This window comes from Hoplias malabaricus, chromosome Y, assembly GCF_029633855.1.
Source record: "Hoplias malabaricus isolate fHopMal1 chromosome Y, fHopMal1.hap1, whole genome shotgun sequence".
NCBI classification, from domain to species: domain Eukaryota; kingdom Metazoa; phylum Chordata; class Actinopteri; order Characiformes; family Erythrinidae; genus Hoplias; species Hoplias malabaricus.
Genome location: NC_089820.1, coordinates 26,247,303 through 26,271,246, shown reverse-complemented (window position 1 = coordinate 26,271,246; position 23,944 = coordinate 26,247,303). Strand labels below are relative to the sequence as shown.

General features: G+C 46.1%; 1 protein-coding gene across 1 annotated transcript in view; it reads right to left on the bottom strand.

The window, feature by feature from the left end:
• Window positions 1-3,858, bottom strand: part of LOC136679416 (5-hydroxytryptamine receptor 7-like) — a 65,348-nt gene extending 61,490 nt beyond the window's left edge. The window contains exons 1-2 of the mRNA XM_066657923.1: window positions 3,843-3,858; window positions 3,467-3,803 (exon numbers count right to left, since the gene is read on the bottom strand). Coding sequence (XP_066514020.1) covers window positions 3,467-3,803; window positions 3,843-3,858 — 353 coding nt within the window. The remainder of the gene's footprint in view (window positions 1-3,466; window positions 3,804-3,842) is intronic.
• Between the last annotated feature and the right edge of the window lie 20,086 nt (window positions 3,859-23,944).

The following is a 23,944-nucleotide window of genomic DNA, read 5'->3' as shown; positions in this document are numbered from 1 at the left end:
TCTCTGGAGCGATGGAGTTTCTCTGGTGTGTGGAACAGTGAAACTGTGTTCTATGGAGTGATGGGGTTCCTCTGGTGTGTGGAACAGTGGAACTGTGTTCTCTGGAGTGATAGGGTTCCTCTGGTGTGTGGAACAGTGGAACTGTGTTCTCTGGAGTGATGGAGTTCCTCTGGTGTGTGGAACAGTGGAACTGTGTTCTCTGGAGAGATGGGGTTCCTCTGGTGTGTGGAACAGTGGAACTGTGTTCTCTGGAGCGATGGGGTTCCTCTGGTGTGTGGAACAGTGGAACTGTGTTCTCTGGAGCGATGGAGTTCCTCTGGTGTGTGGAACAGTGGAACTGTGTTCTCTGGAGCGATGGAGTTTCTCTGGTGTGTGGAACAGTGAAACTGTGTTCTATGGAGTGATGGGGTTCCTCTGGTGTGTGGAACAGTGGAACTGTGTTCTCTGGAGTGACGGAGTTCCTCTGGTGTGTGGAACAGTGGAACCGTGTTCTCTGGAGTGACGGAGTTCCTCTGGTGTGTGGAACAGTGGAACCGTGTTCTCTGGAGTGATGGGGTTCCTCTGGTGTGTTGAACAGTGGAATTGTGTTCTCTGGAGTGACGGAGTTCCTCTGGTGTGTGGAACAGTGGAACTGTGTTCTCTGGAGTGATGGGGTTCCTCTGGTGTGTGGAACAGTGGAACTGTGTTCTCTGGAGTGATTGAGTTCCTCTGGTGTGTGGAACAGTGGAACTGTGTTCTCTGGAGTGATGGGGTTCCTCTGGTGTGTGGAACAGTGGAATTGTGTTCTCTGGAGCGATGGGGTTCCTCTGGTGTGTGGAACAGTGGAACTGTGTTCTCTGGAGCGATGGGGTTCCTCTGGTGTGTGGAACAGTGGAACTGTGTTCTCTGGAGCGATGGAGTTTCTCTGGTGTGTGGAAGAGTGGAACTGTGTTCTATGGAGAGATGGGGTTCCTCTGGTGTGTGGAACAGTGGAACTGTGTTCTCTGGAGTGATGGGGTTCCTCTGGTGTGTGGAAGAGTGGAACTGTGTTCTCTGGAGTGATTGAGTTCCTCTGGTGTGTGGAACAGTGGAACTGTGTTCTCTGGAGCGATGGGGATCCTCTGGTGTGTGGAACAGTGGAACTGTGTTCTCTGGAGTGATTGAGTTCCTCTGGTGTGTGGAACAGTGGAACTGTGTTCTCTGGAGTGATTGAGTTCCTCTGGTGTGTGGAACAGTGGAACTGTGTTCTCTGGAGCGATGGGGTTCCTCTGGGGTGTGGAACAGTGGAACTGTGTTCTCTGGAGAGATGGGGTTCCTCTGGTGTGTGGAACAGTGGAACTGTGTTCTCTGGAGCGATGGGGTTCCTCTGGTGTGTGGAACAGTGGAACTGTGTTCTCTGGAGCGATGGGGTTCCTCTGGTGTGTGGAACAGTGGAACTGTGTTCTCTGGAGCGATGGGGTTCCTCTGGTGTGTGGAACAGTGGAACTGTGTTCTCTGGAGTGATGGGGTTCCTCTGGTGTGTGGAACAGTGGAACTGTGTTCTCTGGAGTAATGGGGTTCCTCTGGTGTGTGGAACAGTGGAACTGTGTTCTCTGGAGTGATGGAGTTCCTCTGGTGTGTGGAACAGTGGAACTGTGTTCTCTGGAGCGATGGGGTTCCTCTGGTGTGTGGAACAGTGGAACTGTGTTCTCTGGAGAGATGGGGTTCCTCTGGTGTGTGGAACAGTGGAACTGTGTTCTCTGGAGCGATGGGGTTCCTCTGGTGTGTGGAACAGTGGAACTGTGTTCTCTGGAGAGATGGGGTTCCTCTGGTGTGTGGAACAGTGGAACTGTGTTCTCTGGAGCGATGGGGTTCCTCTGGTGTGTGGAACAGTGGAACTGTGTTCTCTGGAGCGATGGGGTTCCTCTGGTGTGTGGAACAGTGGAACTGTGTTCTCTGGAGAGATGGGGTTCCTCTGGTGTGTGGAACAGTGGAACTGTGTTCTCTGGAGCGATGGGGTTCCTCTGGTGTGTGGAACAGTGGAACTGTGTTCTCTGGAGCAATGGGGTTTCTCTGGGATGAGTTGGAGTGGTGAGTTTGATCCAGAACTAATCCTCAACACCAGCCCCTGACCCTCATTGATGCATACTGACAAACACACTCTTTCACACACAAACACCATATTAAAGTGTTAAAGAACAGAAAAAGAGAGACAGAGGGGAGAGAGAGAGAGAGAGAGAGAATCCACATCTTTGTAAATGTTTTTTTTTTCCAACAGCATCTTGGCTCTGAGCAGAAACAGGTATATGCAGATGTTCAACAGCAGCCCAGGTGTCACCTGGAGCTCACCTGTCCACCCTCATCACACAATGTTTACACTCAGAGACCACCCACTCTCTGTCCAGAGGGTCATTAGTGTTAGCTCTGGTGTGTCCCACCTGTCCACACTGTGACCCAGAGGGCAATAAACAGGTCTCCAGGTGTTTCCAGGTGTGTGCAGTGACACTCAACTTTTCATACTGTATACAGATGTGTGTGTGTGTGTGTGTGTGTGTAATGTGAGTTGTGTTGTACACACCTGTACACAATAATGTTGCAGATCACTGAATACCCCAACACAGTTAATAAAGGACTAACCTGTATCCAAGTGTGCCACAGTTGTAGTGTGTGCACAGGTGTGTCTTAGCGGGGTGTGTACAGATGTGTATACAGGTATATACAGTTGTGTATCCAGATGTGTGTCCGTGTTTTTACAAGCATATGTACAAATGTGTACAGGTGTGTATGTCTTGTCCACACCAAAATCTACTAAAAATATCCTGATGTGTCCAGGTGTGCAACAGCAGCAAGTCAGGTGTGTCATGTTTAACCTATAGGTGTGTCCAGGTGTGCAGCAGCAATAGATAATGTGTATCCCAGTGTCTGTAAAGGCAGCTCAGGTATTCTACAGGTGTGTTCAGGTAAGCAACAAGGTGTATGCACAGGCGTGTAGCATATGTGAGTGTGTGTGTGTGTGTGTGTGTGTGTGTGTGTGTGTGTGCAGGTGTTTGCAGGTGTGTTTACTGTGTCCCCATAACCTATCCATGCTGATGATACTGAAGGAGTATAATTATGAAACGTCTAGCTAGGTGTGTGTGTCCAGGTGTGTACATGTATGTGTGGATCCCCTCCCTCTCACCTGTCCAATAGGCACTCCACACACACACTCACACTAACAAGGTGTGTGTAGCCTACAGGTGTGTGCAGGTGTGTGCAGGTGTATAGATTCCCCTCCCTCTCTCCTGTCCACACTGACGGTGCAGAGGGTCATTTAGAATAAATAAGCCCCGCCTCCAACTCTCATACACTACCCAGGTGTGTATTTAAGTATGTATAGCCTTCAGGTGTATATCCAGATGTCTCCCCTCACCTGATCATGCTGATGATGCTGATGTGTGTCTGTGCATCCTCGGGTGTATCCCCAGGTGTGTCCCCAGGTGTGTGTCCCCAGGTGTGTGCTCCCTCTCACCTGTCCACGCTGATGACGCAGAGGGTCATGATGGAGGCGGTGCAGCACATGACGTCCATGGCGATGAAGACGTTGCAGAAGAGGGGTCCGAAGAGCCAGCGCCCCCCAGTGAGGTCGGTCACCATGGCAACAGGCATCACCACAGCGGCCACGCTCAGGTCCGCTGCCGCCAGCGACACCAGCAGGTAGTTGGAGGGCTGCCGCAGCTTCTTAACAACACACACGGCGATGACCACCAGCGCGTTCCCCAGCACTGTCAGCACGGACACGCAGCAGAGACACGCGCCCAGCAGCACACGCTCCAGCAGCCCCAGCACCTGCGTGTCCTCCTCTGCACCTCTCGCCAGGTCCACTGCTCCCTCCAGCGTCGACACACATGAGGCATTCCGCATGGTCCAGTCCATGTACCGCTCTGGTCTCCAAGCAGATCCACTCCGGTTCAGTCCGCACTCCGGTCCAAGAAAGATCTGCTCCGGTTCAGTCCGCGCTCCGGTCCAAGAAAGATCTGCTCCGGTTCAGTCCGCGCTCCGGTGCCAGAAAGATCTGCTCCGGTTCAGTCCGCGCTCCGATCCCTGAAAGATCTGCTCTGGTTCAGTCCGCGCTCCGATCCCTGAAAGATCTGCTCTGGTTCAGTCCGCGCTCCGATCCCTGAAAGATCTGCTCCGGTTCAGTCCGCGCTCCGGTCCAAGAAAGATCTGCTCCAGTTCAGTCCGCGCTCAGGTCCCAGAAAGATCTGCTCTGGTTCAGTCTGCGCTCCGGTCCCTGAAAGATCTGCTCCGGTTCAGTTCGCACTCAGGTCCCAGAAAGATCTGCTCCGGTTCAGTTCGTGCTCCGGTCCCAGAAAGATCTGCTCTGGTTCAGTCCGCGCTCCGATCCCTGAAAGATCTGCTCCGGTTCAGTCCGCGCTCAGGTCCCAGAAAGATCTGCTCCAGTTCAGTCCGCGCTCAGGTCCCAGAAAGATCTGCTCTGGTTCAGTCTGCGCTCCGGTCCCTGAAAGATCTGCTCCGGTTCAGTTCGCACTCAGGTCCCAGAAAGATCTGCTCCGGTTCAGTTCGTGCTCCGGTCCCAGAAAGATCTGCTCTGGTTCAGTCCGCGCTCCGATCCCTGAAAGATCTGCTCCGGTTCAGTCCGCGCTCAGGTCCCAGAAAGATCTGCTCTGATTCAGTCTGCGCTCCGGTCCCTGAAAGATCTGCTCCGGTTCAGTTCGCACTCAGGTCCCTGAAAGATCTGCTCCGTTTCAGTCCGCGCTCCGGTCCCAGAAAGATCTGCTCCGGTTCAGTTCGCGCTCCGGTCCCAGAAAGATCTGCTCCGGTTCAGTCCGCGCTCCAGTCCTTGAAAGATATGCTCCGTTTCAGTCCGCGCTCCGGTCCGGGAAAGATCTGCTCCGGTTCAGTCCGCGCTCCGGTCCTTGAAAGATCTGCTGCGTTTCAGTCAGCGCTCCGGTCCGAGAAAGATCTGCTCCGGTTCAGTCCGCGCTCCAGTCCTTGAAAGATATGCTCCGTTTCAGTCCGCGCTCCGGTCCGGGAAAGATCTGCTCCGGTTCAGTCCGCGCTCCGGTCCTTGAAAGATCTGCTGCGTTTCAGTCCGTGCTCCGGTCCCAGAAAGATCTGCTCCGGTTCAGTCCGCGCTCCGGTCCTTGAAAGATCTGCTCCGTTTCAGTCCGTGCTCCGGTCCCAGAAAGATCTGCTCCGGTTCAGTCCGCGCTCCGGTCCTTGAAAGATCTGCTCCGTTTCAGTCCACGCTCCGGTCCCAGAAAGATCTGCTCCGGTTCAGTTCGCGCTCAGGTCCCTGAAAGATCTGCTCCGTTTCAGTCCGTGCTCCGGTCCCAGAAAGATCTGCTCCGGTTCAGTCCGCGCTCCGGTCCTTGAAAGATCTGCTCCGTTTCAGTCCACGCTCCGGTCCCTGAAAGATCTGCTCCGTTTCAGTCCGCGCTCCGGTCCCAGAAAGATCTGCTCCTGTTCAGTCTGCACTCTGGTCCCTGAAAGATCTGCTCTGGTTCAGTCCGCGCTCCAATCCCTGACAGTACCGCTACGAATCAGTCCACAGTCCAGACCACACTCCAGTTCCTGACAGATCCAGTATGCTCCAGTCCACACGTTGCTTCAGTCTACACTCCGGCCCCAGACAGGTCCCTTTCAGTCCAGTGTAGTCCACGCTCCGGTCTCAGATAAATCTGCTCCAGTTCTGTTCACGCGCCACTCCGGTCCCGGATAGACCATGTGTGTTCTGGTCCCAGGTCGATCTGCTCCAGTCCAAGAGAGAACCGCTCTGGTCTGTGTACTCCACTGTACTGAATACACACTGACTCTCTCTCTCTCTCACACACACACACACACACACACACACACACTCACTCTCTCACACACACGCACTCTTATACAGTCTGTGTATCTCTCTATTTCACACACACATACTCTGCTTTTTCTCTCTCCCGCACGCTCTCGCTCTACACTATGACTAACACTTCCTCTCTCTCTCTCTCTCTCTCACACACACACACACAGACACACACAGACACACACACACACACAGACTAGCGTTCAGTGGGGGCAGCAAGAAAAGAGAGACTGAGAGTAGGGAAAAGAGAGAGTGCATTCGTTAAAGCCTTCACACGCAGAGCACATTCTTTCTCTCTTTCCATCTCTCTTTCTCTCTCTTTCTTCCTCTATTTATCTTCCTCTCTCTCTCTCTCTCTCTGTCTCCAGTCAAAGCTGAGCTTTACTGCTGCACGTGCCAACTCCATCCCTGACAAACAGCCAAGAAACACGAAGAGGAAAACGCAGGAGAGGGGGGGAGAGAGAGAGGGGAGGGGGAGAGGGAGAGGGAGGGAAGAGAGAGAGAGGGAGAGGGAGGGGTGAGAGAGAGGGGGGGAGAGAGGGAGAGGGAGGGGAGAGAGAGAGAGGGAGAGGGAGGGGTGAGAGAGAGAGGGAGAGGGAGGGGTGAGAGAGAGAGGGAGAGGGAGGGTTAAGAGAGAGAGAGAGCGAGAGAGGGGGGGAGAGAGAGAGAGAGAGAGAGAGAGAGAGAGAGAGAGAGAGAGAGGAGAGAGAGAGGGGGGGGGGGGGAGAGAATTAAAATAAGCAATGAGAAAAATGTCAATATACATTTTTGTAGCCAGCTAATGTATAACGCCCACCCATCTCTGTCATGGCTGTGTTTTACTGCCCCTTGTTGGTTGGTCTTGGGGTGGAGCAGGGGGACAATGAGGGGACAGTGAGGGGACAGTGGAGCTGAGAGACAGGACAGTGAGGGGACAGTAGAGCTGAGAAAGGGGACATTGAGGGGACAGTGGAGCTGAGAGAGGGGACATTGAGGGGACAGTGGAGCTGAGAAAGGGGACAATAAGGGGACAGTGGAGCTGAGAAAGGGGACATTGAGGGGACAGTGGAGCTGAGAAAGGGGACATTGAGGGGACAGTGGAGCTGAGAAAGGGGACATTGAGGGGACAGTGGAGCTGAGAGAGGGGACAGTGAGGGGATAGTGGAACTGAGAGAGGGGACATTGGGTGTAGAAACAAGGGCGTGGTCATAATGTCATGGCTGATCAGTGTATATACAGTATACACACACACACACACACTGTCCATATATCGCCCTCTGGTGGGCTCTTGGCATTGGTGACCACAGACTCGTGTGCAGCTGCTCCAGAGCTGTGGTGAGACATTTTAATAAGTCTCTTAACTCTTTATCGCTGTGTATCTCTTCACTTTACAACGTGTTAACTTTCACAGAGACGAATAAATTAAACTGCAGCGAATAAAATAAAGAGTCACGGATAATCCTCCTCTGAAAAGACCTTGGTCTGAAGAGCAGTGGAGGTTAAGGACCAGGCTCTGACTGTGTCTCTGTTTAAAGCTCAGAAACATTTATTAATAATCTGTTTTATTAAAATTGAATCCTGGAGAAAATAGTCATTCGCTCAGCAAATCTCATATTAAATTGTTGTGATGTCACAAAATTCAACAGAACAATAACTTCATTATTGGCCTACAACAGTAGGTTTGGGCCCGCCCATTCATGCACTCAATCATTCCTTATACAGTTCAGGGCGGCGGTGGGTCCAGAGCCTACCCAGAGTCACTGGGCGCAAGGAGAGAACACACCCTGGAGGGGGCGCCAGTCATACTCACACACTCACACCTGCGGACACGTTCGAGTCTCCAATCGCACTCCTCACAGACAGTCACCCGGAGGAAACCCACGCAGACACAGGGAGAACACACCACACTCCTCACAGCCAGTCACCCGGAGGAAACCCACACAGACACAGGGAGAACACACCACACTCCTCACAGCCAGTCACCCGGAGGAAACCCACACAGACACAGGGAGAACACACCACACTCCTCACAGACAGTCACCCAGAGGAAACCCACGCAGACACAGGGAGAACACACCACACTCCTCACAGACAGTCACCCGGAGGAAACCCACGCAGACACAGGGAGAACACACCACACTCCTCACAGACAGTCACCCGGAGGAAACCCACGCAGACACAGAGAGAACACACCACACTCCTCGCAGACAGTCACCCGGAGGAAACCCATGTGGACACAGGGAGAACACACCACACTCCTCACAGACAGTCACCCGGAGGAAACCCACGCAGACACAGAGAGAACACACCACACTCCTCGCAGACAGTCACCCGGAGGAAACCCACGCAGACACAGAGAGAACACACCACACTCCTCGCAGACAGTCACCCGGAGGAAACCCACGCAGACACAGGGAGAACACACCACACTCCTCACAGACAGTCACCCGGAGGAAACCCACGCAGACACAGAGAGAACACACCACACTCCTCGCAGACAGTCACCCGGAGGAAACCCATGTGGACACAGGGAGAACACACCACACTCCTCACAGACAGTCACCCGGAGGAAACCCACACAGACACAGGGAGAACACACCACACTCCTCACAGACAGTCACCCGGAGGAAACCCACGCAGACACAGAGAGAACACACCACACTCCTCGCAGACAGTCACCCGAAGGAAACCCATGTGGACACAGGGAGAACACACCACACTCCTCACAGACAGTCACCCGGAGGAAACCCACGCAGACACAGAGAGAACACACCACACTCCTCGCAGACAGTCACCCGGAGGAAACCCATGTGGACACAGGGAGAACACACCACACTCCTCACAGACAGTCACCCGGAGGAAACCCACGCAGACACAGGGAGAACACACCACACTCCTCACAGACAGTCACCCGGAGGAAACCCACACAGACACAGAGAGAACACACCACACTCCTCGCAGACAGTCACCCGGAGGAAACCCATGTGGACACAGGGAGAACACACCACACTCCTCACAGACAGTCACTCGGAGTGGGACTCGAACCCACAACCTTCAGGTCCCTGGAGCTGTGACAGAGACACTAGTCTACAGCAGTAGACTAAATGGAGTTTGTCTACTCTGTGAGACACTCCTCCCTCGTTGGTCCACCTTGTAGATGTAAAGTCAGAGACAGTAGCTCATCTGTCGCTGCACAGCGTGTGTCGCTCTTCCTCTAGTCCTTCATCAGTGACACAGGACGCTGTCGGCTTGATGTTTTTGGTCGGTGGACTGTTCTCAGTCCAGACACTGAGGGGTTTAAAAACTCCAGCAGCACTGCTGTGTCTGATCCACTCTACACCAGCACAACACACACTAACACACCACCACCACGTCAGTGTCACTGCAGCGCTGAGAATGATCCACCACCACATCACACCTGCTCTGTGGGGGTCCTGAGTGCTGAGGAACAGGGGGAAACATTGCTGTAATAATCTGATGGTGTTCAGCCTCATAATCATCAGTGAGGTCAGGAGGTTTACTTCCTGAACAGAGACCCCCTGAGACCTCTCTGAGACCCTGAGCATAGAGAAGAACAACACCAACCCTGGCACCTGAATGAGGACCAGAGAAAGAGAGAGAGAGAGAGAGTCACCAGTGTTAGTGTGTTGTTGTCTGTGAGGGCTGTGTTTTGGAGTTTAAACTGTTTGCACGTGTTGCTGGACGTGTTGTTTTTGTGTTGAGTTTTTCAGCGTAGTGTAGCAAACGTGATGTGAATCTCAATCAGACTCAGGTTCCTCCGCTCTCTGTGGAAACAGCACGTTTCTGCAGGCGTTTACTGTTTAAAATAATAAAATAAAGGGATTATGGGACATTCTCTGCACGGTGGCCTTTGTGTGTAAGTCATGACATTATTTCTGGGGCAGAGATGACTCACCTGGACACACGCTGTTCTCCGGATTAAATTATGTGCGTAGAATGTTTAATTAACACCCGGACCTGGTTAGAACGGCGCGCCGGTGTGATTCAGCAGGAGAATGGCACCCACTCTAGATCGTCACAATGGGAACATTTCAGCAGAGTAAAAGTTCTCAGAACCAAGAACCAGAAGAACACTCAGGAATTAACACTGCTCTCAGCCGAAAGCTTCCTCTCAGAGAGAGATTTACATTTAACAACATACTCTTCAAGTCTTTCACTCTTTATTTTCCTCCTGGTTTTATTTCTGCCTTTGTTTATTTTTGTAATATTTATTCTCTTCTTTATTGAGTGTAACACTGTGGTTCTGTGAGTACAAGAATGCAGCATGAATCTTAGAAGTGTGGCCTTCTATGCTCCAGCAGGGGGCGTTGTGAGATGTCTGCCTTACACTTTACACTCAGTATTTTTGTGGAAAGCGAATTTTCTGTTTTCTTCGCAGCTTTCCAGGGAGAATGCATCCCACCAGTGAAATTTACATTAAATTTAGTTCCTCTGAATTCTCGTTCTCGACCTGTCCACGGATTTCACGTAACGGCACTGTGTATAACTCACAAACACAACTCAGACGTAAACTGATCTTTAAACTGTTTTATTTTTTCTGTTAAAATAATCAAATGTAGTCCTTTTTCATTCTTATTATACTCTAACACGAGTGGCAGAGATGAGTGGAAAAGTGTATATCAGGGGTCAGGAACAGTCGGAACGCGGTCCGATCCGGACCTGGACCTGTAACTGATAAACCACTAAGAGCTGTTTAGTTGTGAACAGTAGTGATGTGTCGGTCGCGAACGAACCGGTTCAAAGAGCCGGCTCTCGTAAGTGAACGATGAGAGCCGGTTCCCGTCTAAGACCGAGCCATTTTTTCTAAGGCTTGACATATTATGGAATCAGATTTGTGCCAAAAAGAATCGCACAAAAAAATTCATCTCAAACGTAAAACTTATAATTTTCAAACAAAATATCCAGCTCTGACCTTTGTGCTCCATGGTTTTAGTGCGTGAGCTCTGAGTTCTGCGTGTGCTCTCTGAGTTTTTTGCGCCAGATCCCTGAGTTTTGCGAGCAGTTTTGGCACAAAGCTCTCGCGTGGGCGGGACTTCTCATTGGTGCATTCCCATTGGCTAATGAGTTTTTGAGTGACAACTTAGTGCCCTGAACGTTGTTCACGACTCTGAGTGCAGGAAGCGTGTGTATTCGGCTTTGGGATTCCGCTTTTGCAGAATATAACGCATTACACACACACTCTTGTATGTGATGTCTCTCTTTTCTCTGAGACCTCCTGTAACAAAATGCACATAAGGCATTTGTTAAAAACAGATTAACTGTGATGTTAGTACAGGATAGGTTTCTGAACAGAAAATCAAGCACTCATAAGTAATATTTTACAAATAAATACTCATTTATTCTGTTTCACGCTGAGCTGCAACGAATGACGTGGGCACTGAGTTGTCACTCAAAAACTCATTAGCCAATGGGAAGGTACCAATAAGTCCCGCCCACGCGAGAGCTTTGTGCCAAAACTGCTCGCAAAACTCAGGGATCAGGCGCACAAAACTCAGAGCATGCGCACAAAACTCGTGCAGCTGGCGCACAAAACTCAGAGAGCACGCACTATCTCAAGATGATTTTTTTTTTGTGCGATTCTTTCTGGCACAAATCTGATTCCATAGTCATTCAACCAATCAGAGAACAACAAGCAAAGGTACCAATCAGCGAAGGGTTATACCACCAAGCAGGGAGGGGAGGGGTGGGGTGGCAAACAGGAGGAAAGTGAAGAGGGAGAGCCGAAGGGAGAAAAATGACTGAAAGGAAAAGAAGCAGTATTTTCAAAAACTGGGCAGATAAGGACAGAGAGAAGAAACCGGATCAACCCCTCCAAGCTGAGACACTTGGTTTTCCTGAATGCCAATCTGCCTTTCAAAAAATAGTTGAAGAAAATGTTAAATCAGTTAAATGTTTGTTGACAGTTGTGGTTTTTTTAATCACTAAAGTTGAATGCTGCTGTTTTGCACTTTGCAGGGTATTTGTTTATTTTATTATCCAGAAATGGATGATTATTTTAATTTAATAAGCTATTTTGTAATACCTACCTTTTGGGTTCCACTGGCTATACTTCAGAGTTTACAAGTGATTTTTATTAAGGTGTTTAAATAAAAATCCAGTTATTTATACAATTGAATGTGTGAGTGCAATCAGTGAGTTATTACAAGACAGCATTAAAAACAAATGGCCATTGCAATACTATTTATTATTTTTAATATTGAAAAATAATGTTTTGTCCATACAGTCATGTAAAATGTAGGTAATATTGTTCTGTACCAGTGGAAAAATGTGGTAAAACAAAGAGCCATTTAGGAGCCGAAAGAGCCGGCTCTTTATGAAGAGCTGAGCCAAAAGAGCCGAAATTCCCATCACTAGTGAACAGAGTGTGTGTCTGAAGTGGTGTGACTCTTCTAGTCATTACGGTGCAGGTTTAGCGCTCCAGGAAACTCACAGACCAATCACATGTGTTTCTGCATATCACACGTGAGGCTCCTCAGCCAATCAGATCTGTGCATTATGACGAGCGCTGTGACTCCACTGAGTGACACACACAGGGCGGGGTCCAGACGCCGCTGTCCTGGGGCCAGTAAAAACAGCCCGAGGGACGAGATCAAAGCTCTTTAGGACACTTTCGGGACGACGGTGCGGTGCGAGTTAAAACCAGAGCAGAGCCCTCCAGCAGTAAGAGCCAATCAGATCGCTGCTAATGGAAAAGCAGTAAAGTCAACTGCAACTACAAAAGTCATTAGGGACTTTATTTAAAATATGTATTTATTTTAAATCATTGTTTTATTTGTACATTTTACTTGAAACGATTTTATTTAGACTATTTGTTATTTATAATTATTGTATGTTGAAATGTAATAGAAAGCGTAAATTGATTTGATGTTCAGTTGTTAACGACGTAAAATGATGCTATAACTATGAGGCTACTTTAAGGATGTGGCACTGATCATATGCAGGTTATACACTATGTTCCACACCTTGGCTTGAGAAATTTGTCTCCAACTGGACCTTAATAAATTGTAATTAATTACCCCTGGTGTATACGTGTGGAGAGAGATTAGTCTCAATGTATTTTACAAATGTGTAAATGTTAATCCACAAATTAAACACAAGTCACAAATACGTTTCACTGTTCACAAATGAACACATCCCACTCCGTGTCTCAGATATCACCATTTTATGGGAAAATAAATACATTTGTTTAAATTTACATCGTATATATTTGAAAAAGTCAAAGTCTCTAATTTAAAGTGTATTTAAAGTGTCAAATCTGCGTTTGTGGATAAAGTCACTCTCGTGTTTTCCGTGACATGCATTTGTTCATTTCCTCGTGCAGGTTTTTGGATTTTAAGACTTTCCTTTGGCATTTCACCCGCTCCACACACAGCCGCCTGATCCATAAATGTGACCAGCAGGAGAACGAGCCGCCGCTCGTGAATAACTCACTCAGATTCAGACAGAAGAGCAGAGAGACGCAGAGTCTGACACTAATAATTTTACATTAGATCCTATGGTGAAAATGCTAATGTGGCTAACAGTGGATAACAGTCCTTTTCTCCTCATTATGATCCCCTGTGGGATCCTTTACCCCCTACTGACCTTCTGTGGTTTGAATACTGACAGGATGGATGTACATGGTTTTACTTTCATATTTTAAAGTGATGTGGTTTAAATCTGTATTTTCTCATCATTATTTTTCTTTCTACTTATATTTTTTATAAATATTTAACATTCATGGGTTTTTATATCCTTATATGTTTCTGTGAATATAAAGTACTAAACACACTGGAGCCGACTCCTCATCTGGGAGCCAACTCTTTCCGACTGAAAAATAAACATCCTTTAACAGTGTGAATTTAAGTTTGTTGATGGGGCATTGGTTTGGACACACCACAACAAAACAACACATTTATATTTTAGTTATTGCTGGACTGGTACATAGTCTTTATTTCCTCACAGGTCAAACCTGTCACCAGTGTGAGACACGTAGACAGGAGACATCTGTGTTTTTGTAGTGTACATAGTGGTAAATATGGATGTGTGTTGATCTGTGCATGAATTCTTTAAGTCGTGTTACGGTCCTCACTGTCCCTCATTGTCCCAAGTGAGACCCTCACTGTCTCTCACTATAGTAACTGAGACCCTCACTGTCTCTCACTGTCGTAACTGAGACCCTCACTGTCCCTCACTGTCCCTCACTGTCATAACTGAGACCCACACTGTCCCAACAGAGACCCTCACTGTCCCTCGCTGTCATAACTGAGACCCACACTGTCCCAACAGAGACCCTCACTGTCATAACTGAGACCCTCACTGTCTCTCACTGTCGTAACTGAGACCCTCACTGTCTCTCACTGTCATAACTGAGACCCTCACTGTCCCTCACTGTCATAACTGAGACCCACACTGTCCCAACAGAGACCCTCACTGTCATAACTGAGACCCTCACTGTCTCTCACTGTCGTAACTGAGACCCTCACTGTCTCTCATTGTCATAACTGAGACCCTCACTGTCCCTCACTGTCATAACTGAGACCCACACTGTCCCAACAGAGACCCTCACTGTCATAACTGAGACCCTCACTGTCTCTCACTGTCGTAACTGAGACCCTCACTGTCTCTCACTGTCGTAACTGAGACCCTCACTGTTCCTCACTGTCCCAACTGAGACCCTCACTGTCCCTCACTGTCCCAACAGAGACCCTGACTGTCCCTCACTGTCCCAACAGAGACCCTCACTGTCCCAACAGAGGCCCTCACTGTCCCTCACTGTCCCAGCAGAGACCCTAACTGTCTCTTGCCATCCCTCACTGTCCCAACAGAGACCCTTACTGTCTCTCACTGTCACTTGCCATCCCTCACTGTCCCAACAGAGACCCTTACTGTCTCTCACTGTCACTTGCCATCCCTCACTGTCCCAAAAGAGACACTTGCCTTCCCTCACTGTCCCAACAGAGACCCTCACTGTCCCAGCATTGTCCCAACAGAGACCTTCACTGTCTCTCACTGTCCCAGCAGAGACCCTAACTGTCTCTTGCCATCCCTCACCGTCCCAACAGAGACCCTCACTGTCCCAACTGAGACCCTCACTGTCCCAACAGAGACCCTCACTGTCCCAACTGAGACCCTCACTGTCCCAACAGAGACCTTCACTGTCTCTTGCTGTCCCAGCAGAGACCCTAACTGTCTCTTGCCATCCCTCACTGTCCCAACTGAGACCCTCACTGTCCCAAGAAAGACCTTCACTGTCTCTCACTGTCCCAGCAGAGACCCTAACTGTCTCTTGCCATCCCTCACTGTCCCAACAGAGACCCTCACTGTCCCAACAGAGACCCTCACTGTCTCTCACTGTCACTTGCCATCCCTCACTGTCCAAAAAGAGACACTTGCCTTCCCTCACTGTCCCAACAGAGACCCCTGCAATCTCTCATTGTCCCAACAGAGACGCCCACTTTCACTATCAAAGACTGTCCCCAAAAGGCACTACTGAATGTCCCCAGTTGCATATTATGGTACTCCACTGTCCTTATATCCGAGGCCCACACTGTCTCTCATTGCCCCTTGCTATCTTCAAGTGCAGACTGAAGATTTGTCTCTGTGTGCTGTTCGTGAAGTGTCCTGAATCATGTGGCTGTGTCTTTGTTCTCGATCTCAGTGCTGAATGTGGTGAGGAATTGATGACATGATTATTCTCTCTCTCTTTAGGTCTCAGCTCTGAATCCTGTCTCCCTCAGGGTCTTAGTGCAGTGGTCTGTGGTCCCTGATGCTGTGTCTCCTGGTGAGGATGGGGTCAGATGAGGTAAATGTAAATGAATAAACAGTATATTGTGGTGTAAGTAAGTGAATAAGAATTAGAAGTCTGCTTTTTCTGGGAGGAATTCTGGCCTGGTTTCAATAGATAGGATGAAATAGAGTTAAACTGCCATCTGCGTGGTCACCAGGTGACCTGTCGATGATGTAAAACTGAGTCACTCTTTAATAAAAACCTCCTAAAGCCCTCAGGCCTGGCTGCCACACAGTTTCAGTCTGATATCTCTGGGCTTACAGCTTGTAATTACGTAAAAAATTAATCGCTTCATTAATCCGCCCCCTCAGTTAGCCCTTAACACTTGAAATGATATTTAGTGCTGAAATCTTAATCGGCCCATTCTCTCTGAGCCGGATACAGCTGCTCAGAGCCTAACTGTGATCTACTTGCCTAAGGATTATTAAAGGACTGATGATTAATATTTGATGTTGTCAATACAGGGCCTAGGTCAGATGTAGACCGTCCGAAATCAGCAGAGTCCCAGGTCACTGCAGTCATTATAATAATAATAATAATAATAATAATAATAATAATAATAATAATAATGAATAGAGAGGTAAAATTCACAAATTTAGCTTTTCCAAATGTGTCGCGCACATGTGTCTGCGTGTGTAGTGTAAGTAATGTGAGGGTTGTGTGTGTTGTGCAGTGTTTGTTTTATGTAGTGTGCAGTGTTAGTGATGTTTATGTAGTGGGCAGTGTTTGTGGTGTTTATGTAGTTGTGGTGCTTATATAGTGTGCGGTGTTAATGTGGTGTTTGTGTAGTTGTGGTGCTTATGTAGTATGCAGTGTTTATGTGGAATTTATGTTGTGTTTGTGTAGATGTGGTGTTTATGTCATGTGCAGTGTTAATGTGGTGTTTGTGTAGTTGTGGTGTTTATGTCATGTGCAATGTTTACGTGGTGCTTATGTAGAGTGCAGTGTTTATGTTGTGTTTGTGTAGTTGTGCTGTGTATGTGGTGTTTATTGTAGTGTGCAGTGTTTATTTAGTGTGGAGTGTGTATGTGGTGTTTATGTAGATGTGGTGTTTATGTCGTGTTGTTACATCTAGTGACTTATTTGTGTTTTGTGTTTCTCTACTCTCTGAGTAAATGCCTCAGGTGCTGCTGCTGATTTGCTGCTGGAACCGTGCTCTGGTTGGCTGACAGGATTAAGGCGGAACAGATATAAAGCCCTGGTGGTTGACTGAAAGAAGCTCCTCCTGTGTCCTGTGTTAACTCAATAGTTATCCTACTAAATTGGAAGGTGTAGGGGGTGTAGCCTTGTTTCTTTTCCTTAAAGAGGTTGAATTGTTTCTGTTTATGTTAGGGAGTTAGGTGTTGTTTTTGTATATTCTTTCTTAATTATTTTTGGTTAGGTAAGTTATATATGTTGGGTGGAAAGGGGTTTTGATTATTTTGGGCTTAGATCACTCCTGACGCTTTGCTTCCATTATAGCCTTGCAGTCAATAAAACATTTGGAGACTGGAGTCTTGTGACATTGTGTGGTTCTTGGTCTGGTGGGATTGAAGTGTGAGGAATTGGGGGAGACTTTTTTTCTCATTATTATTAATTAATTTGCAGCTTACCTAGACAGGCTGTAACACGTGTGCAGTGTTAATGTGGTGTTTGTGTAGTTGTGCTGTGTATGTGGTGTTTATTGTAGTGTGCAGTGTTTATGTAGTGTGTGTGTGTAGTGTGCAGCGTTTTTTGTGTTTGTGTAGTGTACAATGTTTGTGAAATTTATGTAGTGTGAAGTGTTTGTGTAGTAAGCAATGTTAATGTGGTGTTTGTGTAGTTGAGGTGTTTATGTGGTGTACAGTACAGGGTTTGTGGTGTTTATGTAGTATGCAGTGTTTACATGGTATTTATGTTGTGTGCAATGTTTATGTGGTGTATGTGTAGTTCTGGTGTTTATGTAGTTGTGGTGCTTATGTAGTATGCAGTGTTTACATGGAGTTTATGTAGTGTTTGTGTAGATGTGGTGTTTGTCGTGTGCAGTGTTAATGTGGTGTTTGTGTAGTTGTGGTGTTTATGCAGTGTGCAGTGTTTATGTGGTGTTTGTGTAGTTGTGCTGTGTATGTGGTGTTTATGCAGTGTGCTGTTTTACATGGTGTTTATATAGGGTGCAGTGTTTATGTGGTGTTTTTGTAGTTGTGTTTAGATAGTCTGCAATGTTTATGTGGTGGCCGTGCAGTCTAAAATGTTTATGTGGTGTATGTGTAGTTATTGTGTTAATGTAGTATGCAGTATTTGTGTAGTTGTGGTTATGTAGTATGCAGTGTTTATGTAGTGTGTGTGTGATGTGCAGCGTTTTTTGGTGTTTATGTAGTGTACAATGTTTATGTGGTGTTTGTGCAGTGTTTATGTGGTATTTGTGTAGTGTGCTGCGTTTTTGTGTTTGTGTAGTGTACAGTGTTTGTGGAATTTGTGTAGTGTGCAAGGTTAATTTGGTGTTTGTGTAGTTGAGGTGTTTGTGTCATGTGCAGTGTTTACATGGTGTTTATGTTTTGTGCCGTGTTTATGTGGTGTTTGTGTAGTTGTGGTGTTTGTTGTGTCCAGTGTGTGTGGTGTTTATGTAGTGTGCAGTGTTTATGTGATGTTTATGTAGTGTGCAGTGTTTACATGGTGTTTATGTAGTGTGCAGTGTTTACATGCCATCTATGTAGTGTGCAGTGTTAATGTGGTGTTTGTGTTCTTGTGTTTAGATAGTCTGTAGTGATTGTGAAGTGTAAAATGTTTGTGTAGTGTGCAGTATTTATGTGCTGTTTGTGTAGTTGTGGTCTTAATGTAGTGTGCAGTATTTGTGGTGTTTGTGTAGTTGTGCTTATGTAGTGTGCCGTGTTTATGTGGTGTTTGTGTAGTGTGCAGCGTTTTTGGTGTTTATGTAGTATACAGAGTTAGTGGTATTTGTGTAGTGTGCAGTGTTTATGTAGTGTGTACTGTTCACGTGGTATTTGTATAGTGTGTAGTGTTTATTTGGCATTGTATTTTTAGAGAGTGTGTTGATTGTGTAGTGTGCTGTAATTGTGTGTGCAGTGGGTGGCAATTTATTTTTGTGCAGTGATTGTGTTATTTTGTTATATGGAGTGTTCTGTGTTTGTATTTACCCCCCACCACTTTGTTTGTGTTCGTATTTACTCCTCACTGCTTTGTTTGTTTGTATTTACCACTTACTGCTTTGTTTGTTTGTATTTACCACTTACTGCTTTGTTTGTTGTATTTACTCCTCACTATGTTGTTGTGTTTGTCTTTAGCCCTCAATGATTTGTGTATTTACCCCTCACTTCTTTGTTTGTGTTTGTATTTACCCCTTAGTGTTGTTTACCCCTAACTGCTTTCTTTGTTTGTATTTACCCTTCACTGATTTGTTTGTATTTACTCCTCAGTGCTTTCTTTTTGTTTGTATTTACCCCTCACTGATTTGTTTGTATTTACCCGCAATGATTTGTTTGTATTTACTCTTCAGTGCTTTATTTGTTTGTATTTACCCTCGGTGGTTTGTTTGTGTTTGTATTTACCCCTCACTACTTTGTTTGTTTGTATTTATCCCTCAGTGCTTTGTTTGTGTTTGTATTTACCCTTCACTGCTTTGTGTATTTACCCCTCACTTCTTTGTTTGTGTTTGTATTTACCCCTTAGTGTTGTTTACTCCTCCCTGTTTTTTGTTTGTATTTACCCCTCACTGATTTGTTTGTATTTACTCCTCAGTGCTTTCTTTGTGTTTGTATTTACCCCTTAGTGTTGTTTACCCCTCACTGCACTTTGTTTGTATTTACCCCTCACTGATTTGTTTGTATTTACTCTTCAGTGCTTTATTTGTTTGTATTTACCCTGTGTGGTATGTTTCTCTTTGTATTTACCCCTCACTACTTTGTTTGTATTTATCCCACACTGCTTTGTTTGTGTTTGTATTTACCCCTCAACATTTTGTTTTTGTATTTTCCTCACTGCTTTTTGTTTGTATTTAACCCTCACTGCTCTGTTTGTGTATGTATTTACCCCCACTGCTTTTTTTGTTCGTATTTACCCTCACTGCTTTGTTTGTTTGTATTTACCCATTACTGCTTTGTTTGTGTTTGTATTTACCCCTCACTGCTTTGTTTGTGTTTGTATTTACCCCTCACTGCTTTGTTTGTGTTTGTAGTTACCCCTCACTGCTTTGTTTGTGTTTGTAGTTACCCCTCACTGCTTTGTTTGTGTTTGTAGTTACCCCTCACTGCTTTGTTTGTGTTGGTATTTACCCATTACTACTTTGTTTGTGTTTGTATTTACCCCTCAGTGCTCTGTTTACCCCTCACAGTGTTAGTTACAGTACAGACGTCAGTAATGTGCAGTGTTTGTGAGTGAAGTCTGAAATGAACTGAAAGCAAGTATCTCTCAGTGTTAGTCTTTATTTCAGAGCTTGTTCAGAGTTGGAGTTATATAGTAATGATAGTTAGGAGTCCATGAGAACTTCAGTGAAGGGGCAGCTCCAAGGCCAGTGGTGGTAGCTGGAGTCTGAAGCATGGAGCAGTAGCTCCACAGTCATCCATCAGTGTCCAGATGGACAGGTGGGGGGGTCGTTTACTCAGAAAAAGGTAGAGGGATGAAGTTAGTAGTGATCTGTTTGCGCGAATGTAGAGCAGAGAATGTGAACATTTCCAGAGTGTGGCTAATGACTCCGGCAGATCTGACTATGACAGCTTTAACTAAAAGGAGAGGAACCAGAAGGACACACAGACGGGAGCTTAAACTAAACAAATTCGTTTTTAGCCAGTTAAACCTGCAGCTGAGCGTACACTTCTGCGACGGTGGCCGTCTGGCGTCTGTACCTGGGATGGCACAGCTCCACCCTCATCATAAACTCCAGAAGCCCCATCAAAGCCTGCTCTGTGAATGGCACCTGGATCATGTCCACAAGATGGAGCCGGAACGGCCTTAGGTTTCCGGCTTCCTCCAAATGAGACCTGACAGAGGTACTCCTGGACAGGACCACGCCCCAAATCGGAGAGGGTGGCGCAGATCTTGGGGAGGAGCCGCTGTCCTGCAGATGTGGAGGGACAACATCAAGGGACACGCTGGTTCCGGGGAAGGGGAGTACATAGTCTCTGATAGTGCTGTGAGCTACTCTTCTGCGGAAGATGCGAGCAGCTCTTCCGACTAGCTTCCTCATCCTGTTCCTGGCTGACGAGCACAGTTTTCTGAGGCGGGAACAACAGCTGGATTCGTCCACTACCTCCACACTTTCCACGGATGTGTCCTCCTCATCTCTGCCACATCCACGTTCTCCTCCGCAGCCTCCACAGTCCTCCGCTCAGGTTAAATAAATTCGTACCAGGCATCACACGGTCCAGTGCTGGTCTCTGTCCCCTCAGAGCCTATCCCCTCCTCCTCAGCAGCTCCGGAGGGAGACATGCTCTCTTCATCCTGCTCCTCTTCCGCAGGGAGTCCTGGGCCAACAGGACCATCAGCAGGGGCCAGTCTCCGGTCATAACCCAGCAGGTTTATGACCGTGTTGACCTCCTTCTTAATGCCCAGGGCGAATCCTTCTGTAAACTCCCTCTGGACATCCGCAGGCTTGGATTCAGCTGGATTACCCTGAAGGTGGTTCAAAGTGAGCAGAACTCTGGGCTGAATCCTCTGCTGCAGGAATTCTGTACGGCGCTGCTCTTCACCATCCATCTCCTCCTGACATTCTGCACCCCTAATGCACAGTAATGTTCATTTGGTCAAGAAATAACCTACAATATAACTCTTACCTACAATAACACACCTACATTCTCAGATAAACTGTGGCTGTGATGGCACCCCATCGTTTATTCATATATTATCATAATACTATTGTACTTCAGGCACATTTGCACTCTTCTGTTTGCACTCTTCTATTTTGCCTTGTGCTGAGCAATGACAATAAAGTTAAATTAATCTATCTGTCCGTCTGTGGGACATAATTAGGCACTTCCAGTTAGGAGTCATAATTGTACCATATTCTGTATTAAGTGTGGATTTTAAAATTGTGTTTATTTTCACGATGCTGTTTAAACACCTGTTTAAAGAGCAAAAAACATTTTAGCAATAACGTAGTTAAGAATATTCACACGTTAGATTTGGAATATCATATGTTCAAATAAATAAAACATAATTAACGTAAAGCCACAAATCCTCATAACCACTCCATACTGTCACCTGCATAACCGTTCCCTTAATCTCCGATGACACTGTTACAGCCTGTCTAGGTAGGCCGCAACATAAAGTAAAAAGGAAAAAAAAAAAAGTATATATGTCTCCCCCAACTCCTCACACTTCAGTCCCACCAGACCAAGGAAACGACAGGTTCACCAGAATTCAGTCTCCAAATGTTTTATTTACTCCAAGATGACAATGGAAGCAAAACTTCAGGAGTGGTCTAAGCCTAAAATAAACAAATCCCATTCCACCCAACATATATAACTTACCTACCCAAATCAATAAAGAAAGAAAATACAAAAACATTACCTAACTCCCTAACATAAACAGAATGCAAGTCAACCCCTTTAATGAAAATAAATAAGGCTACACCCCCTACAGCTTCCAAATGAGTAGGAGAACTATGAGGTTAACACCACATTAGACAGCTGACTCACACACAATAGCATGAGCTGAATCACAAACAATAGTATGTTCACAGATGCACATACACACAAGCTTTAGTCTGGCAGGAAGAAGCAATGACCAGGAGGAAGAGGAGGAGCTTCTTTCAGTCATCCAGCAGGGCTTTAAATCTGTTCCGCCTTAATCCTGTCAGCCAACCGGAGCACGGTTCCAGCAGCAAATCAGCAGCAGCACCTGTGGCATTTACTCAGGATAGAGAAACAACACAAATAAGTCACCAGACGTAACAACACATACTGGCCATTTTATAATTCAGTACAGTAAATATTACAGATCACTCCTTTAATGTACATTAACGTACAGAGACTTTATTCAGAATTATTCTGGCGTGTTTCTATTGGGCCGTTCCTAATGAATTCTCACAATTCAAATGTTGAGAAAATATATTAAAAATACAGATAAAGGTTGATTTTGGACAGTGTATATATATGAATATTCTAACATCATTCCTTACAGGATTTCATTTCAATAGAAAAATACCTGGAAATATATCTGTTTACATTTAAAAACCCTTACCTTTCTTTTTCTGCACAAGTGCTGGGGAAGACCTTATTGTTCCAAATCATGTTTGTGCTGTAGATTTTACTGTAGAGAGATAAAGATAAATTCATAATTTTAAAAACTGTAAAACATTGAAACACATTTAGTTAACGTAGATAAAGAAGAAGTGACAGAATCAGAGGGAGAGAAGCTGGACACTCACCTCCACTGCAACACAATCAGGGTCCAAATGCCAGTAAGAGGTAAAACGCCCTCTAGGCGTAGGCGGGGACTGTGATATCACACACAATGTTTACACACACACACACACACACACACATATATATGTTTTTTTACATAAAATGTTTTTATATATACACATGTTTAATATGGAAGTGTAATTACTATTTATTCATAAAGATAAAGATTTTTTTTTAAATCTTACATGTATTTGACAATTTCTTAAACCAGAAATTGTATATATTTCTTTAAAGTAAAAAATATTGTAAAATAAACGCACACCTTTCACTCACCTGTGTTTCAGACACAGCCACTATCTCAATTACATTTACAGGTGCCCCCTGTGCATGCGCATGTTTAAACATTTTTTCAACAGATCCGTCAGCGTCAATCGATACACGACCGTCTCACACTCTGTAACTCTGAAAATAACCGCTTTCAAAAACGTCCGATTTTGAATTCAACAAACCCTATGTATTTAATGAATAGGCTGTTTGTTAAATGTGGGTTATGATCAGGGTTAAACCTTTTGTTGGTCTTTCAGTTAGCATACCAGGTTAGAGTAAAGTTACCTCAGAGTTTAAATGTCTTCCCCGTTCCCTAGCAAACAACAAATAAAAAACACCCACTGAAACACAACCACAAAGTAATGTAAGTTGGAGCTTGACCTTTAGACTAAGTTAAATGATATCATTAACACATAACCTATGTGTTAGGAGGAGGCTCAGAAACCTCCTCAGCTCCCCATCATATGGGGTTCCACAGGGCTCAGTTTTAGGACCCCTCCTTTTCTCACTTTATCTGCTCCCAATGAGCTCTATCTTGAGAAAACATGGCTTCACATTCCATTGTTGAGTCTTTTGCTTGGTTTTATTTGAGTGATTTATTTCTCTTTATTGGTTATTTATTTGTTTTACAACCATCTTTGTACAGCACTTTGTTTCAGCTGTTGTTGTTTTTAAAGTGCTCTATAAATAAAGTTGAGTTGAGTGTTTTCACATTTTTAAAGTCGTGTT